Source organism: Ceratotherium simum, chromosome 7 (assembly GCF_057802395.1).
Source record: "Ceratotherium simum simum isolate JZ-2026a chromosome 7, ASM5780239v1, whole genome shotgun sequence".
In the NCBI taxonomy this organism is placed as follows: Eukaryota; Metazoa; Chordata; class Mammalia; order Perissodactyla; family Rhinocerotidae; genus Ceratotherium; species Ceratotherium simum.
Genome location: NC_141906.1, coordinates 19873913 through 19892225, shown reverse-complemented (window position 1 = coordinate 19892225; position 18313 = coordinate 19873913). Strand labels below are relative to the sequence as shown.

Genomic DNA, 18313 nt, shown 5'->3' with positions numbered 1-18313 from the left:
GGTTTTATTTAAAATTTACAGTCAAAAGCAGGTATCTTCTAAGGGAAAGGTCAAGGTAAGCTGCTAGAAAAATCTGTTATAAGTTGCCCTTAATTATACTAATTAGGAGAATCAAGGATTTCCATACGCAAGGGAGACTACTAAATATTAAATATCCAAACACAAAGGCATATACTAAGTCTCAAATTTGAATAGAACTGCAGCACCTTCAAAACAACAGAGCCCCTTATAAGTGCCCATAGACCATGGTGCTCATTCAGTGATGCGGTCACAGAGGTACAGGACACAGCCACTGCTTCTCTGAAGTGGGTTTTCTTCTCTTGATTTGGAAAGGCTCTTTGAGAAACTTTAATCTTTGCCAGATCTTAAATCAAGCCACGTTTCTAGGTGACTAAAAGTCACCATGATAATGTCACATCTACTTCTCTCTGTATAAGCATTTATAGGGTCAGGAGACCAGTTCCCAAAAAAGGGTTTGTAGGTGATTTCTGCCTAACATGGATGAATCTTTCTATATACCTATAAGTTTGTCTTAGATATTATGGCAAGTTTTTGTAAATGGAATCACAGAAGAAATTCAGAATGTGGATGGGAATAAAGGACATAATTTGACAAACAAATGTGAAAAAAGTCACTTGTAACACACAGGCTTTCATACGAAGATGCTGAGAAAGAGTGACACATCAGGACGGATAATACAGTACCTTGATTACGGACTCTTGCCTTAGTTGAAGATTTGGGATTTGACTGAGTAAAACATTTATCTCTGTACCCATGCACTGGTAGGTAAGATTAAAGACAGAAGGAGGAATGAAATGTATACAGCAGCAAACATCAGAGAAAAATGAGTAAGAGAAGAATAGGTTATTTATTTTTTTAAATTAACATAGGAGAAAAATGTAAACGTAATAAAAGTAGAAGATTTGATTAACAAATAAAAAGCTGCGCAGTCACACAAAAAAGATGAACTGAGTGCCTGTTAAATGACACTTCAGCACCTGTTTATAAATATCATAAGCACAATGAAATGGACAGCACAGCAGAGAGGGCCACTAAAAAATTATACCAAATGGAATAAGCTTTTGAAGATTGTCATTTGGTGAGAAACAAATTTATAGAATAAAATTAAGAAATTTGGGGAAGGGGGTAAATGTTAGGAATGCATTGGCCCTTGTATTCGGGAAGGCTGATTGACTGGCAAATGCTACGTGTTGTGCAACACGTTTGTTCTTTGAGCAAGGTCATCGCATCAGGAATAAAGCTCTAGCAACCATTTGGAATAACTAAGGGCATGTTTTTGCAGTAGAGCATTAAGCATTGCCACACTATCTTCTTTTTTCTTTTGGAAATTACATTTATTTTCCATAAACAGATAGTTATGAGCAGCAAAAATTCATGATCCTGTGACAATACCCAATGCCACTAAAAGTACAGCTTGTGATGATTGAAGTAATGACTTCTCCTAAAATCCTTACTTGCACCAAAATGACAGGCAGTATTAGAGATAATACTTTTGTAATTTGAGTAATATTTTTCTCTCCAACAGAAAAAGTGCTTCATGACTACGGCAAACTTTACCCGGTAATAACAAAAACAGTGAGTAGTAAGTTACTGTTATATTATTTCCTGAGCAAAAGAACTGTTCAAGTCAATTAAGAAAAATGATTCTGTATTTATTCAGGAAGGAAAACTTTAACAGCAGTATTATTAAGCTATACATTGCAAAACTGCATAAAATATGACATAAATTTGATAAAGGAAAAATCATTAGAAGTAATTTTTCATTTCCTTCTCACTCCTTTGGAAGCAGGAAACGAAGGGCACTGATGCCTTTAGTGGCCAAAGGAAGTGAAGAAGCTAAGGGCTGCAGAGGCACTGGCTGACTGCACACAGAGAATGCCACTGCAAGACAGAACAAAGACCTGGGACATCAGGGCAAAGGCACAGGCCTCCTGTGTGCTGGCCGACTGCTCTCCTTTCTGTCAAGGTTTTGAGCTTTCCTATTGGAATATGGGACACTAAATGCTTATAGTGAAGCTTGAGTGATTCCTGATTCTGAGATACTGTTCCCCAAACACATCACACTTTCGCATGCTAGGCCCTCTGCGTGGAATGACTTCTCCCATTTCTTTACCTGACGAACTCCTTATTCCTTAAGATCAGGGAACAATGTGAACTCCTCTGAAAAGCATTCCTGACTGTCCCCAGAGTTGTAGAGAGCTCTATTTGAACTCTGATCACATGGCACTGTGATTATTTGCACACTTTATTCTCCTAGATTGTGTGCTCTAAAGGGCAGGGACCTAATCATATTTGTTCTTATATCCATGCTGAGAGCCTGATATATAGGTACTGAAAACATTTGTTGATTATTTTCTTTTGGAAAATAGATATATTGTAAGCTGTTGTGGTCCTCTACTATATCTTCAACTCAATTATTTGCCCTGAAAGAATGAAAAGAGGGGTACTAAATAAAAAAACATTAAACACATCCCCAAATTTGTTTTTAGCGCCAAGTCAATTCCAACTCCTAGTGATGCTGTGTACAGCAGAGCAGAGCCCTGCCTCGTCTTTTCGTGCCATCCTCTCACCTTCCAGCACTGTATCAGACAATGCTCCACTGCTAGTCATAGGGTTTTCATGGCCAATTTAGCTTAGTTAGCTTTCAGACTAAGACAAACTAAAAACAAGGACTTCCCCAAACAGAGGCTCATTAATGAAAAACTGCCAAGTGTTTATCACGTAGCAGAAAATCAGTAATGAGAAAATGGTCTGTACTGATAAGGGGCCAACAGAGGGCTGTGAGAACTGTAATCCTGTCTGGCAGTCATGTTAACGAAAGGAATTACACTACTGCACTGGTGGTGAGGTCTACTTAGCTTCCTGAGTGATTCCTAGGTGTCAAATACTTGTCCTAAGCATGTAACACTGGTCTGGAGTCATGTTTTTCCAAACAGCAGGGTCCCCTTTGTGGTCTGTGAAATCACTTTAGTAGGTCAAATCAGCATTTTTTAAAAAGTGAAACAGATTAGAATTGAAAATACTACGTGTACTGCATGTGGTATAGATGAATATTGTTTCATGAAACTTTTGTTTTAGTATATATACTTTGCATTGTGACTTAGTACTACCTGAATTGTGATATAAAATGAATATGTGTCTGTACATACAGATATAAAATGTATTTCTTACTGTGAGTCATAATCAAAAGTATTTGAAAGTTATTGGCCTAGACCTAGAACATATGCCCTCTAAATTCTTGCCTTAGGCCAGTGAAGTACAATCTGGCTTAAGGCAATTTAGAATCCCTTGAGGAGTTTTTTTTTTTTTTGAGGAAGATTGGCCCAGTGCTAACATCTGTTGCCAATCTTCCTCTTTTTTCTTTTTTCTCCCTAAAGCCCCAGTACATAGTTGTAGAGTTGTAGCTCTTCTATGTGGGATGCCGCCTCAGCATGGCTTGATGAAGGGTGAGGAGGTCCAAGCCCAGGATCCGAACCGGCAAACCCCAGGCCGCTAAAGCGGAAAGCAGGAACTTAACGGCTATGCCACTGGGCCAGCCCCCTGGCTTAAGGCAGTTTAAATGCAAATATAGACTTTCCTCCCATTTCAGCAGAGTATTAGGCAACAATAGTGATAATAACCACAACAATAATAATGGAACTAACATTTACTGAGCTCTTATTAATGCCCAGTTACTAAGTTAAGTGCTTTACATATATTATTTCATTATTATTCCTTGTAACTACTCTAAAGCTAGATACTATTTATCATCTCCATTTTACTGATGAGGACACTGTGAATTAAGATGCTTCCTAAATTGCTTATTATCACACACTAAGTGTGTGTGTAGGGCTGTGGTTTGAAGTAGAATGTAACTGAACCAAACTTTTGGTGTCTTGTCACCTAAGCAACCATGTGACCCTGGATCTGTCCAGCAGGGTCTGGCTAAGGGGACTACTTCAGTGAAGAAGTGATGCAGTTCATCCCACCCATGGGAATGCACTGTTGTTTAGAGCATGAGGGTTTCTTAAGGACTGGTCGTGTTCCCTCCACTCTGTTCTGACCAATCAAAGGAGAGAAGGAAAAGAATGTTTGGGTTGGATGTGGGGATGAGGTCTGTATTTATCAATGTGACCTTATGCCTAGCACAGTGCATGAGACACAAGCTATATTCAGTGAATGCTGCACTGAAATGGACTGAACTAATCCTAGTCTCAGTTATGCTGTTATTTGCTAAGTGACCTTGGCCAAGACACTTCATCTCTCAGAGCCTCTTAAAATACCTATTCTGGAGGTTATTTCGAGGATAACATAACACATGCAGAGGAACTTAAAGGGTCATGGAAATGCAAAAGATGAAAAATTAAAAGCTGCCTCTATGTGGCTACTTCTCAATATACCCAGCTATTAGATTTTTGTATTTAAGAGGTAGTATCAATTTTCTCATGGCATTTTTCTAATCAACAAAATAATTTATCCAAGTTGTAAGTATATGTGTTTTCCCCAAGGAATTCAAAAGCTATTTTAATTTTAAATGAAAAACAATGTGATCTACTTACATCTTTTTTTTTCAACTGGTTCTTGTGTAAAACAGGTTGCCTCCCCTGTCATAGGAACCCATAGACATGCTTGCTGAATGCAAAGTGATCACCCTGACTGAAAAAACGGTGAAGGAGAAGGTGGAGGTCAATCTAAACTCTAGCTCATCAGAGTGGGAAAGGCACACAATGGAAATAACATAAGAAGGAAACAAGGAACTAAGACTCTATGACAAAGAATGGAATAAAAAACAATGAAAATAGACAGAAGAGCAAAAACGATGTTAAGAGGAAGATTTAGAGATAGGAGGCTCTTCCCATACAGGGTAAATAAGGAACTTCTGGAGAAGTGGTACCTAGCTCTCTGCAAGAATGAAGAGACTCTGTACTTGAGGGTAGGAACAAGGAAACGACCTACTTGCAGGGGATGCAAGTGTCCATCCCTAGTCTTGCCCCGGCCAATCTGAGTGTGTGTCTGCCTGTCAGGTTCAGGTTAACACGGAATCTTCTGAGACTTCCCCAACTTGCTTGCTCCAGTCCATTCCTGCTACTCTATGTGAGGAGAAATGACACTCTTGGAAGACACAAAGGAAGCAGCTCTAGGGATCACAGAAGAAGTTGAAGGTGCCAGGAAACAGAAGTATGTCATCTTCCAATTAATCACTGGGACCTTGGAAGATTTGGCTTTAGGAGCGAAGAATTAAGAGATGAGGCAAAAGAATGAGATTTGCATTTCTGGATCCTAGCTTAAGACACCAGAATGATGGGCACTTGGTTAGGAGCAAAAAAACTGTCATAAGGAAACACACTAAGTTCACAGTAATTTTCAGGAGAAAATATTTGGGAAGGGTGTCAGAAATAATAATTATGGCCTGGTTGTGCATAGAATGGGTCAGAAACAAATTAAATAGGAGATTTTAACCCTAAGAAGTAAATATAGCCTTCCAGGTACCTTTGAGAAGAGCAAAGAATGGACTCATGCTTAGAATGTAACCATCAGTGGGGATCCCCTTGTATTAAAAAGCCATGAGTCTGAGGCCAATATAAAAAAACAGAAGATAATGTAGTTGGAACAGATTGGTGAATATCCATGAGCCTTAGGTACCAACACAGAGGGAGAGACAATTTTGTAGCTAAAATTTATATTATAGGTCACCTGGCCAAACGGAGGAATAGGTCATGTGTTCCTTATGAAATTTACAAAGGCAAAACACAAGAACAGGGTGTGGGGTGAGAGGGCTTCAACTAACCAGACCTGTGCTGGAAGCTGCATTCTACCAAAAGCTGAATGGAAAAGTTGTGACGCGCTGTCAACAATATAAACTTTCAGATGGTAAATAAAGCAATAAGGGGAACTGCAACCTTGAACCAAATTTGACAGAAGAAATACCAGGAACCTTAGGAGAAAGTCACTGTACTATCTTTCAGTTCAAATTCACCAAGAAAGAATTGATGAGAAGAATGAAGTTTGTATCTTTAACTTTAAAACAATGGTATTTCAAAAATTCAGAAAAAAGCTATATATGACTGCTATGGGTTGAACTGTGTCTCCCACCCCCTAAATTCATATGCTGTGGTCCTAACACCCAGTTAGGGTGGTCACTCAGAATGTGACCTCATTTGGAAACAGAGTCATTGCAGATGTAACTAGTTATTAAGATGAGGTCATACTGGAGTGGGGTGGGCCCCTAATTCAATATGAGTGGTGCCCTTATAAAAAGGGGAAATTTGGAGACAGATACACAGGGAGAACGTCATGTGAAGATGAAGGCAGAGATCTGGGTGATGCTTCTACAAACTAACAAATGCTAAAGACTGCCAGCAAACCACCAGAAGCTAGTGAAATGGTATGAACAGATTCCTCTTCACAGCCCTCAGAAGGAAGCAACTCTGACGACATCTTGATTTCGGACTTCTAGCCTCCAGAACTTTGAGACAATAGTTGTTTAAGCCACACAGTTTGTGGTACTTTGTTACAGTAGCCCTAACAAACTAATACAATGACCTTAAGGCCTAATGAGGAAGATGACTGAAGAAGGTTGAAAGCTTTTAGAAAATCCTGCAATCGCAGAAAGTTCTAATGAGGTAGGAAAAATAGTATCCAAAGAACCAATATGACTGCCAGGAGATGTGCATAGTAGTCTTGGTTTTCAAAGGGAAAAAAGTGAATTTTGTAAAATAAAGACTTTATGTTGATTCTAAACCAAATTCTAGAATGGACTATTTATAATTACTTAGGAAAAAGCACTTATTCCTATAATGAATCATGCTAAACTAACCATAAAATCTTCTGTGATACAATTAACAGTTTGAAAGACTGGCAACTATTGGATTAAAAAGATTGGCAGAGATTTAGAAATATGGGCCAGGTGAGTTTCAGTAGGAGGACTCATAACCAGTACAGATTAACAGATCAGTCTCTTTCTTCAGAGATGCTTCTATACTATTTTGCTGAAGGCTTTTGTCCTCAGCTCTGCTTTGTTCAACATTTTTTAAAATAAATCACACGAGAACAGCGATCAAATCTATGGATGACAAGAGGCTTGGGAAGACAGCTAATACACCGGTGGACAGAATCAAGATCCAAAGGTCTAAAACAATAGTCCATATCAAAAAAGATGAAATTTTGTAGGTATAGTACATAGTATATTGAGGTCTAAAAACAAACCCTCCAGGCTGTTAAGAACAACAGCACATGTGAAGCAGACAAAGAGATTTCAAACGATATTAATCTCAATATGAGTCAACCTCATGATAGGGCTGCCCCCACATCTATTGTAATCTTAGGCTGCACTGAGTTCAGTTCTGTGGAGAATATACAGAATGACAAGGATGGTGAGTGGACTGCAACCATTTGAATGGGGACATTTAGAGTTAACTAAAGTTCTCAGAGAGAAAAGATGAGCAGTTTTTAAATCTGAAGAGTTGTAGTGAGGGAGATTTGATTTAGAATTTTCTAACCTTAGATGGCAGAGCTAAGGTCAATATGTAAAAGTTACACGGTGGTAGATTTTTAGATCAATATGAGAAACAATTTTCTAACAAATAGACTTGCTTACAAATGCAAGGGACTACTTTTGGGAAGAAATGAGTTCCCCATTACTGATGATGTTCAAGCAGAACCAAGATGACTCACTTGGTACGTTTTTAAGGAGATTCAGCATTGCATGGGAGTGAGAGGAAGAGTCTAAGATGCTATGACTCCACTGTGAAGCAGTAGGACCTTACAATCCAGATACCTGGTTTGGAATTTCCTCTGCAAAGTAAAAGAATCTAACACAAACCTCCAGAGACCAAAGTAGACCACACTTGAGAGCTAAAAGAGCCAATGTTCAGCCCTTCTCTATTTTCTCATGCCAGCAGCAACAGCCCAGAAGAAAAAAAGAGTGACCTGGACATTATTCTCTCTTATTCCCCAAACTAGCATTTCAGAGAACAGGAGTAAAAATAACAAGCACTGGAGGTAGAGCCCTTGGGTCTTGGATCACTTCTCCCTGCTGTTCATGCTTCTGTGATCAGTCATTCTACCCTGCAAACCCAAAGCATAATCGAGTACTCCCAGGACTGATTCACCATTTAGACATGCTCCCCTCACCTCCCAATGCTTCCAAACCCATCAATAGATAAGATTTCAGCAATTATTATACCTCTTGTCCCACAAGGCTTAAATCATCTGTCACCATGCTAGTAACAAATTTGATCATTCCTTTAGAAAAGGGTAATTAAAAACAATTTGAACTATAATCAGTTGATTTAAAGTATCACTATCTAGAAAAAAGTTTCCTGCTTTTAAGGTTGTATCAGTGCTCAGTCATAAAATCAATCTTACTAACCTCCTCGAGCAAAGCTATTGGATGGGTTTACATCCAAATGTCCTGGCACTACCTGCTTAAGCACAGTGGACATTCTCGAAGTCCTCCTTTCAGTCCCTAAAGTCAGCCAAAAGAAGAACAAAAACCATGTCGTTCGGGTTAACATTACTCAAATGACAAAAAGTTATCTTCATGTGTAGCATGTCTAATTGCTGCCAAACATTGTACTTTTTAAGTACCCAAAGCTTTAACAGAGATAACAGGCACTGTTACTGTTTCCTCAGAGATACACACATCTGCAAGATTATAGAGGGTTAGGTTTGGCAAGTGCAATCAGAGAATTTAATGATACATGAAGCAAGCATGCATGGTGTTACTTTACAAGAAAAGCCACTTTCTGCTTATGTTGAGCTAATTCAAATAGCTGATTAAGCCAAGGAGACCAACTTCTCAAGTCACATGCTCCTGTGTCTAACATATTAGGGTTACCTCTACATGAACCCTTTGGGGTTCCATCACATGATAACTGAAACAAAATATTAGTACAAGTCTTAATGGCTTCATCCAAATCTAGTGAAAACAAACTGTACTGCAAATCATAAAAGGCTGCAGAAATTTTTGGAATTTCAAACTTATAAATGACGATTTTAATAAATGTACATTTAAATAAACAGATGTTCAACTTATACATTCAATTTTGTAATAATATTTTAAAGTCAACGTAATACAGATTCTAGGGGAAAAAAACCCAGGTGACTTTATGTTCCCCACCTCCTCCCCTATTACTCCTTTACAAAAGAAATAATTGAACCTTGAAATTTGGTTACTATTTACTAGAAATTAATAGTGGTACCCTGCTTTCTAAGTAAAAGGAGCTAAAGCTATAGCCCCATAAGGTATAACTTTAAGGAGTCATGTTGAAGGAACAGTGCAAATAACTAAAGAGACAAACCCTAGGAATGAATCTGACCTTTCATAGTTGTCAAGAAGTATTATCAAATCTTACCTGGAGACAGAGCAAGTGCGGGCCTGACAGTAAGGGTGTTATTGCCACTGAGTTTCTGATGGACAGAAACTGCACTCAATAAGGCTTGCAAGTACTTTTCTTGTTCTATGCTACTGGAAGATTCTAAAGAGGAGGTAGGAGCTATAAAAGGAAAAGATATTGAATAAAACAAACTGTCTCTATGTTAATAAAACAGGCTTTTATATCTATATATATTTTGTTTATTCTTTCTATACACAGTGTTTAAGTTACCACACCTAAATATAGAAACCAGTCCCACTTAAAGCTCCAAACTATTAAATGGCTAATCCTTCCATGATATTGGTTTCACCACACCTACTTCTTGATTGCCTCACCATCCTCCTGGAAAGATGCCAGGTCTGGAAACCAGCAGAGGGCTGTCTTTCCAAGTACAGGTGCCGTTTCTCATATCCAAGCAACTCAAAATGAAGATTCACAAAAGGCAACATCCTCTTGATGATCTCCCCCAACCATCCTGTCCATGCTACTGTTTGGGAGCAGAGGATGGAGTGGGCTCCCTTGGCATCCCAGAATGGGCAGAAGTGAGAATTTCCCAATACCAGTAGCTTTATTCCAATTCTGCCATAGAGGCCTAACAGGGGACATGAACTTGTAGAGGTTTGTTGCAGGAAGGGGGGAGGAAGATGGGGAGAAGGCAGAAGCAGCTACTGCTAGATTCCCTGGTCCTTCTAAAAGAGAAGCAAAAAGTACGCACAGATGGAAACAATTCTGAGAGCGATTCTGGGTGGGAGGGAGTCTGAGCCTGGTTTGTGTGGAGTAAAACAGTGTCACCGACATTGGCCCAGGCACTTTAAAGAGGCATCAGGAGGGACTCACTAGAAGGCCAATAGATAGTAACAAATTTTCTTACAAGCTGAATAAGAAATAAATAATTAGCATTATTATATCATTGTATTTTATCAACTTTAAGATGCCATTACCATACTTTATAAACTTAAGACGTCATCAATTATAAGATGCACTATTATTTTATGTACTAAGTATAAAAACCTCTGCCATTTAAACCATGATGTAATTCTTTCCGATCACGTCAACTGTAAGGTGCATCCCGATTTCAAAGTTATTAAAATGTGAGAAAATGTATGAGCTCAAAAATATGAAATATAGTAAATTTATATTCGATTAAAAAAATAAAAAGCCAGTGGAATAAAAAAGTTTCAATTTTTTTCCAAAAGCTCAGTGATATACTCATTAATGTTCCTGAAATGATTCACTCACTTTATGTAACTTACATATGCTGTGTTCTATTATACCTACTATGTGGCTTGGGAAGATTCCTCAGGGTGGAAACAGTTAAAACCAAGCTGCCTTCAATTATACCAATTTTGAGAGTCTAAGCCAGGTGAAATAACAATGATAATAATAATGTAGTGTTGTGTGTGTGCTGCCCTCAGTCAACTGAATGATCAAAGACACTGGGCAACTCAACTTTCAGGAGAGAAATAGATGAGAATGAAGAAGAGATATCAAAAAGCACATGGTTCTACCTGCTGAACCACAGAACTTGAGCTACCTCATTTCCAAAGAGGAATGAATCAGCCATCCCTAAATTGGATCTGATATCTCAGTGGTCCATTGTTTAATTTTATTAAGCATCTACTATAAGCTAGAAATTATGAGGAAGGTCAGCAAAATATAACTCTTGACTGACTTCAAGATCTCAGACATGGTGCTCAAAAATATCATCAGAAAAAGAAACAGTAGCACTTATTATTTCTGTTTTCTTAAGTTGGCCACCCTCTAGCTTTCTAAAAACTGCTTTGCTTCAGAGCTCCAAAGGCAGCATTTGGTCATTAGTAGCTAACTTGTTTTTGTGTGCGCGTGTGACTTGTAGGAATGAGAGAGGACATCTCATATCACATGGGACAGAATCCCTACTTGCCTCTGAAGCTGTTAAATATATTTGGATGCTTCCCAGAAGAAAAGAAAAAGATTAGTATAATTTAGTTTCCATCTGTGGATACTCTGTTGAAATGAAAATAGCCTAGAACCAGACTTTATGTTAATTTCTATTAAAATCCAAATATAGACAGACATATTAAGTAGGATGTCAAATTCAAGGTGGAGTCCCACATTGTCAGGTATAGCTCCTGTTTAAGTTCTACGCGTTGTATACAGCACAGCGGAAAAGTCTACGTGTGAGAGGCTTAATGAAAGGGCACAACTGGCATTCCCTCATTTTACTTCCTTTATTTTTAGGAATACTCTGAAGTGAAAGGATCATAATTGTGCTGTAGAGACATGCTTACCTGCCTGAGGGGAATTTTGAGATTTGAAAAGACCGACTACTCCCTTCCCATGGAATCCTCCAGATCGGAGGAGCAGGGTACTGCTTCTTGAGTTCTTCCAACATACAACAGGCAGGCGATTGTGTCGATAGCAGCGGGCTACTCTTGGCAAACTGCTGTCCTGTACAGCTTGAGGTACAACTAAAAGGCCGGGATAGCTTCAGGGATACACAAGGGAGAAAGAGAACCATTTGGGTGGGTGAGGGGGGGTGGGGAGAGGAGAAGGAAAAAGAAATGGGGAGAGAGAGAGAGACAATATAAAAATATGAAAATCAAAATATCATGGTAATTTTCTAAGACTCAGAAACATATTGCTTTAGGGGTAAGATATATATTTCAAAATATGGAACTTAGTTTCAACTCAGTTCCTCAGGGGTTCAGAAGAAAAGGCCTAGATGATGAAAACAGCCAACTCATCCACTAATCTGTAGTTTTTCTGAAATAAGCCCCCTTCAGTGATACTAGACTTTTGCTGAATAATATAAGCTTAGAAAATAAAAAATGTTATATAGGATTATTAAAAAGGCCTCTGTTACAGCCCAGTGGTGTAGTGGTTAAGGTTGTGCTCTCTGCTTTGGCGGCCCAGGGTTCACGGGTTCAGATCCTGGGTGCAGACCTACGCACCGCTTATCAAGCCATGCTGTGGCGGTGTCCCATATAAAGTAGAGGAAGACGGGCACAGATGTTAGCCCAGGGCCAACCTTTCTCAGCAAAAGAGGAGGACTGGCAACGAATGTTAGCTCAGGGCTAATCTTCCTCACAAAAAAAAGAAAGAAAAGAAAAGAAAATAGGCCTCTGTTACACTGATGATTTCCTTTGCCTTATATACTACTTTTCATCAACTTGAAATAAAGATCGTAAGATTAACATATTAATGTCAACTTTACAAGAATGACAAGTCAACCTATCAACTCATTAGATTGCTGAATGACAACAGAGAATGGAGTACACTAATATTACACTGCCTGAGATGGTGAAAGAATTAAATAACAAAACCAAATGGCTTTTGATATGAGAACAATATGTTCAAGTGTTAAGGTCAGTTTAAATATTTTATTAATACTACGTGTTGATAATTAAAAAAAAAGATTAGCTCATAAAGTTACAGGCTATGATACTGGGAAAACAACAGACAAGAGTACTTTGTTTTTATAGATTAGTAAGTACAACAAGACAGGCAAATTTCAGAGTCATTGCTTTCCTTTAGTTTAGTTAGAAATACTACACTAAAGAGATTTCACATTAATAACGTCCCAACTTCTAATCCCATATCTTTTTTTGTGTGTGTGATTTTTTTACTGTGGTAAAATATACCTAACATAAAATTTAACATGTTAATCATTTTTAAGTATACAAGTCAGTGACATTAAGTACATTCACCATATTGTGCAATCATCACAACTATCCATTTCCCAGAACTTCTAATTCCTTAACTTGATATAACCCAGTGCCGGAGGAGGGAGACGAAATCCAGGATATGGTCATGTAAATCACAGCCTTCAGCGACTTTAGTGAATGCCAAATTAACTTTCCATACTCGACCAGGGATACCTAGGAGGCATTCTGAAAACCTAGCACTTTGGTGCTCTAGGAAGTTATAGGCTATATTTTTCTAATACAAATTGATGAGGAGTCCTAACTGTAGACTAATCATTCACAAAGACTGGAAAAGCAGTTGCATTATTAGGGCCCTCTATTTCTAATTCCACTTTAATATTTGTTTTTCCCCCACCTGCTTCTGGATACAATGATTTTGTGTATTACATAAGGGAGTAATGCTTAATGGCTTCAGGTGCTGTCTTCAGTAACTGGGAGAGAACCTGCGTACCCCTTCACTCCCTGCCCCTGTAGTGGGCTGTTCCCTCGTTCCACAGGACACGAGCACCACAGACCACGCTCTGCTACACACAGGATCTAAGACTTTCTTGCTCCCAGGCATGGGCTTGAGCGATAGCTGGATAGCCACTGGTGCTGGGGTAAACAGTGTTGAGCCTGAAGATCAACAGAAGCTACTCAGTACCAGTCTCGTTTAGCAATGAAAGATACACCCATTTACCCTGCCACCCACACTATCCCCACTACCTGGAGGCATCAGCCCTGGGCTCCAGAGTAAGCCTCAAGAGGTACACTGGGCTTCAGGAGCTGCTGTGGAAAGTTTTTAACCAAAGAATAACACACTTACAAATGCTTGAAACATAAATGAATGATAACAAAAAAGAAATCTATAAGTCAAGAAATGGACCATTACCAGCATCCAAGAAGATCCCTTTGTGTCTCCTCCCAAGCATTATTTCTCCCTCCTCCTCAAAGATTATCAACTATCCTTGACTGTTAACAACGTGGATGAGTTTTGCCTGATTTTGAATTTTAGAAAAAAGGAACCAATAAAATTTATTCTTTGGTGTCTGGCTTCTTTTGCTCAACATTATGTTTGTGAGATCCATCCATGCTATTGCATATAGCTGGTTTGCTTATTTTCATAGCTGTAGAATACCCCATTATCTGATCCCACTATGTGATTACACTACTTATTTATCCATTCTTCTACTGTTGATTTTGAGTAGTTTCTAGTTTTTGACTATGTAAGAAAAATGTTGCCATGAATATTCTTGCAGATGTCTTTTGGGAGCACATATGCATTTCTATTGGAAATTCTACTCCATTTAGGAGTAGAATTTTATTAGATCTAATTTTATTAGATATTAAACATCTAGGAGTAGATGTTTATTAGATGCTGCCAGACAGCTTTCCAAAGTTGTTTAACCAATTTATAGTCCCACCGGCAATAAGTGAGAGTTCTACTTGCTCGACACTCTTACTAGCATTTTGTATCGTTGGTCTTCTAAATTTTAGCCATTTTTGCAGGTATAAAGCAGTCTCATTGGGACTTTAATTTGTATTTATCTGAAGAATAATACGCTGAGCATCTTTTCAACCTATTCTTTTCTTGGCTGCCATAATATTCTCTTTTATGAAGTGCCTTTTTAAGTCTCCTGCCTATTTTTTTTTTTCTTTTGGTGAGGAAGATCGGCCCTGAGCTAACATCTGTTGCCAATCCCCCTCTTTTCACTTGAGGAAGATTCTCCCTGAGCTAACGTCCACACCAATCTTCCTCTATTTTGTATGTGGAAGGCCGCCACAGCATGCCTTAATGAGTAGTGTGTAGGTCCGTGCCCGGGATATGAACCCGCGAACCCCAGGCCGCCAAAGCGGAGTGCATGAACTTAACCACTACACCACGAGGCCAGCCCCACTCTCCTGCCATTTTTTTTAACTGCTTTTTTACTCTCTTAATGATATCTTCTGATGTACAGAAGTTCTTAATTCATCAATCTTTTACATTATGGATAGTGCTTTTCCTGTCCTAAGAAATCTTTCCCTACTTCAAGGTCATGAAGATATTCTCCTATCTTCTAGAGGCTTTATTGTTTTATAGCCTTTTACATGTAGATCTCTAGGATCAATGGAGTGTAAGGTGGGGTCAAAATTAATTTTTTTCTCTTGTGGATAGCCAGCACCACTTACGGAAAAAACATCTTTTATCCACTGCTCTTAAGTGCTATGTTTATTTTCAATCAAGTGTTCATATATGTTGAACTGTTTCTATATTCCCTATTTTGTTCCAATGGTCTGTTTGTCTGTCCTTGTGCTAATACCATACTGTCTTAATTACTGTAGCTTTATAAAAAATCTTGATATGCTGTAGTGTTATTCTATGACTATCCTGACTACTTTTGGCCTTTTGTATTTTTATATAACCCTTAGAATCCTCTTTTCTTTTTTTTTTTTTGTGATGAAGATTAGCCCTGAGCTAACATCTAATGCTGATCCTCCTCTTTTTGCCAAGGAAGATTGGTCCCAGGCTAACATCTGTGCCCACCTTCATCTACTTTATATGGGACGCCGCCACAGCACAGCTTGACAAGCGGTGTGTTGGTGCGCACCGGGATCCGAACCTATGAACCTTGGGTGGCCAAAGCGGAGCAGGCGCACTTAACCGTTGCGCCACCAGGCCGGCCCCAGAATCCTCTTTTCAATTTCTGTAAACATTTTGCTGGGATTTTGATTGGGACTGCATTGAATCTAGATCGATTTCTGGAGAAATTACAGTTTTAGAGTATTGACTATTCTAATCAAGAACATGAAATATTTATTTATATCTTTAATGATCCTCAATATTGTTTTGACTATTCCATGTACAAATCTTACACATCTTTCATAAGATTTATTTCTAAATAGTTAAGGTTTTTTAGTGCTATTCTAAATAGCATCAGTAGTACCAAAATAACATCACTTAAAATTTCCTTTTTAAATTATTTGTTTTTGGTATATATATGACTAATTTTTCTGTAATGACCTTGTATCAGCGACCTTACTAAATTCACTTATTAATTTTAAAAGTTTATCTGTAGATTCCTTCAGATTTTCTATGCATACAATCAGGTCAGCTGTGAATAATGATAGTTTTATTTCTTTCTTTTCGAGCTTTATACCTTTTATTATTTATTTTTCTGGCTTTTTTGCACTTCCTAGGTCTTCTAGCGCAACACAGAATAGAAGTGGTGATAGCGGGCATCCTGGTCTTGTCCTGATTTCAGAGTAAAGGTTTTCAATATTTTACCATTAAGCACTTTTTGCTGTAGGATTTTCTTAGACACTTACTAGATTAAGGAATTTCCCTTGTATTTCTAATTTGCTAAGACTTCTTTTCTTAAAAATTACAAATGTATATTATATTTTATAAAATGATTTTCTGTATATAATGAACTTATATTTTTCTTCTTAATTCCTATAATGTAGTGAATTATACTGATTGCCTTTCAAGTGTCAAAGCAGTTCTGTATTCCTGTAATAAACTCCACTTGGTCACAATAGTGTGTGAAATGAACTTTTTGTCATTATGAACCATCCTTCTTTACTGCTAGTAAAATGTTACTTTAAAATCTACTTTGATATTTATATAGTGACAATACCTTTTTAAAATTTTTTGTGTGTGTGTGTGAGGAAGATTGGCCCTGAGCTAACACCTGCTGCCAATTTTCCTCTTTTTGCTTAAGGAAGATTGTCTCTGAGCTAACACCTGTGCCAATCCTCCTCTATTTTTTGTATGTGGGATGCCACCACAGCATGGCTTGATGAGCAGTATGTAGGTCTGTGCTCGGGATCCAAACCCACAAACCCTGGGCCGCTGAAGCAGAGCACGCGAACCCAACCACTACACCACCGGGCTGGCCCCAATAGCTTTTTTAAAGGTAGTTTTGCATGGAGTATTTGTTCCATTCTTTTACTTTCAACTTTTTTGTATTCTTCTATATTAGATATATCCTGTAAAAGCAGCATAAAGCTTTAAAATAATTCTGATAATCTTTTTCTTTTAATTGGAGCATTTAGCCAATTTATAAGTAATGTAATTACTGATACATTTGAATTTAAATCTATCCTCTTACTATTTGCTTTCTATTTGTTCTATCTGGTCTACAGTCCCTTTTCTCTCCTTTCTTGCCTTCTTTTGGACTATTTTTTATTATTCTATTTTCTTCCTTCTAATAGCTTGAGGGACATATATCATTTTATATCACCACAAATGCTTTATAACAAGTGTTCTAATAAGTGGTCTATTAAAATTTTATTTTGTTTCTGACAGATTGAAATGATAGGTGAGGCCTGTTTTCTCACTGGCAGGCATGATTTCGACAGCAAGTTTCCCAGACAGCAGGACATCACACCCCTGACACCACCACTTACACTCACCTACAAAGAGATTGTGTCAGACAGACAGAGTATTCAGGAAAATTATTCCACAGTCAACAGAATCATAGCCTTTCAGGACTTAATGCAAAATTTTTATTTGGCCCAAATCTCAAATTATATTCCCAACTTGTTTCTCAAGTTTCACATTATTTGTAAATTTAAACTGTCATTTAAAATGAAATATCTGTAGTTCTTCAAGAAGAGTGGGTTTAAAACTAATATCAACATTAAAACAACTTTCTAAAATATGTACAAGGCTTACAATTTACAAAGTACTTTCATAGCATTATTCCATTTAATCAAACCAGGAATTTATAAATGCAAAGAAAAGAACTTACCTGGAGATGAAAATGATTAAACTTGTAGATGGTGGAAATGTAGTTTTAAAAAATATAAAACATGGAATAGGGCTTAACACATATACAAAACAGCGAGAGATGATAAGAATAGAAAAAAGAAAATGTGTTCATTTACATTCTTTAAGTAATATCCCTTGAAAATATTCTAATTAGACAGCATAAGAAAACCCTGTCCACACTTGAGTCGGCATATTACAGCCCGTGGCCAAAACTGGCCCTGCCTATCATTTACTTCTTATCTATGGCAGCTTTTGTGGCAGAGTTGAGTAGTTGCAACAAGAGACCATATGGCCTGTCACACTGAAAATATGTACTATCTGACCCTTCAAAGAAAAAGTTTGCGGACCCCTGGCCTACAGCAGACCTTCATCTCTCCTATTTGCCTGGGCAAGTCCTATTCTTACTTCCATTATCTTCAGGCATGCTAGAAAAGAGGCACATGGGAAGAGAGAGACAGATAAGGAAAACTCATAAAGGCAACAAAAACTTCTACCTTTCACCTTCTGATCTAATATAG

General features: G+C 38.0%; 1 protein-coding gene across 6 annotated transcripts in view; it reads right to left on the bottom strand.

The window, feature by feature from the left end:
* Positions 1-18313, bottom strand: part of SBF2 (SET binding factor 2) — a 522324-nt gene that overhangs the window by 38148 nt on the left and 465863 nt on the right. For 4 of the 6 annotated variants that reach the window (XM_014782916.2, XM_087433230.1, XM_087433227.1 and 1 more), the window contains 3 exons: positions 11648-11844; positions 9357-9497; positions 8372-8467 (listed from right to left, as the gene is read on the bottom strand). In XM_014782916.2, coding sequence (XP_014638402.1) covers positions 8372-8467; positions 9357-9497; positions 11648-11844 — 434 coding nt within the window. The remainder of the gene's footprint in view (positions 1-8371; positions 8468-9356; positions 9498-11647; positions 11845-18313) is intronic. The other 2 variants (XM_004418425.3, XM_087433229.1) reach the window with 1 other exon arrangement.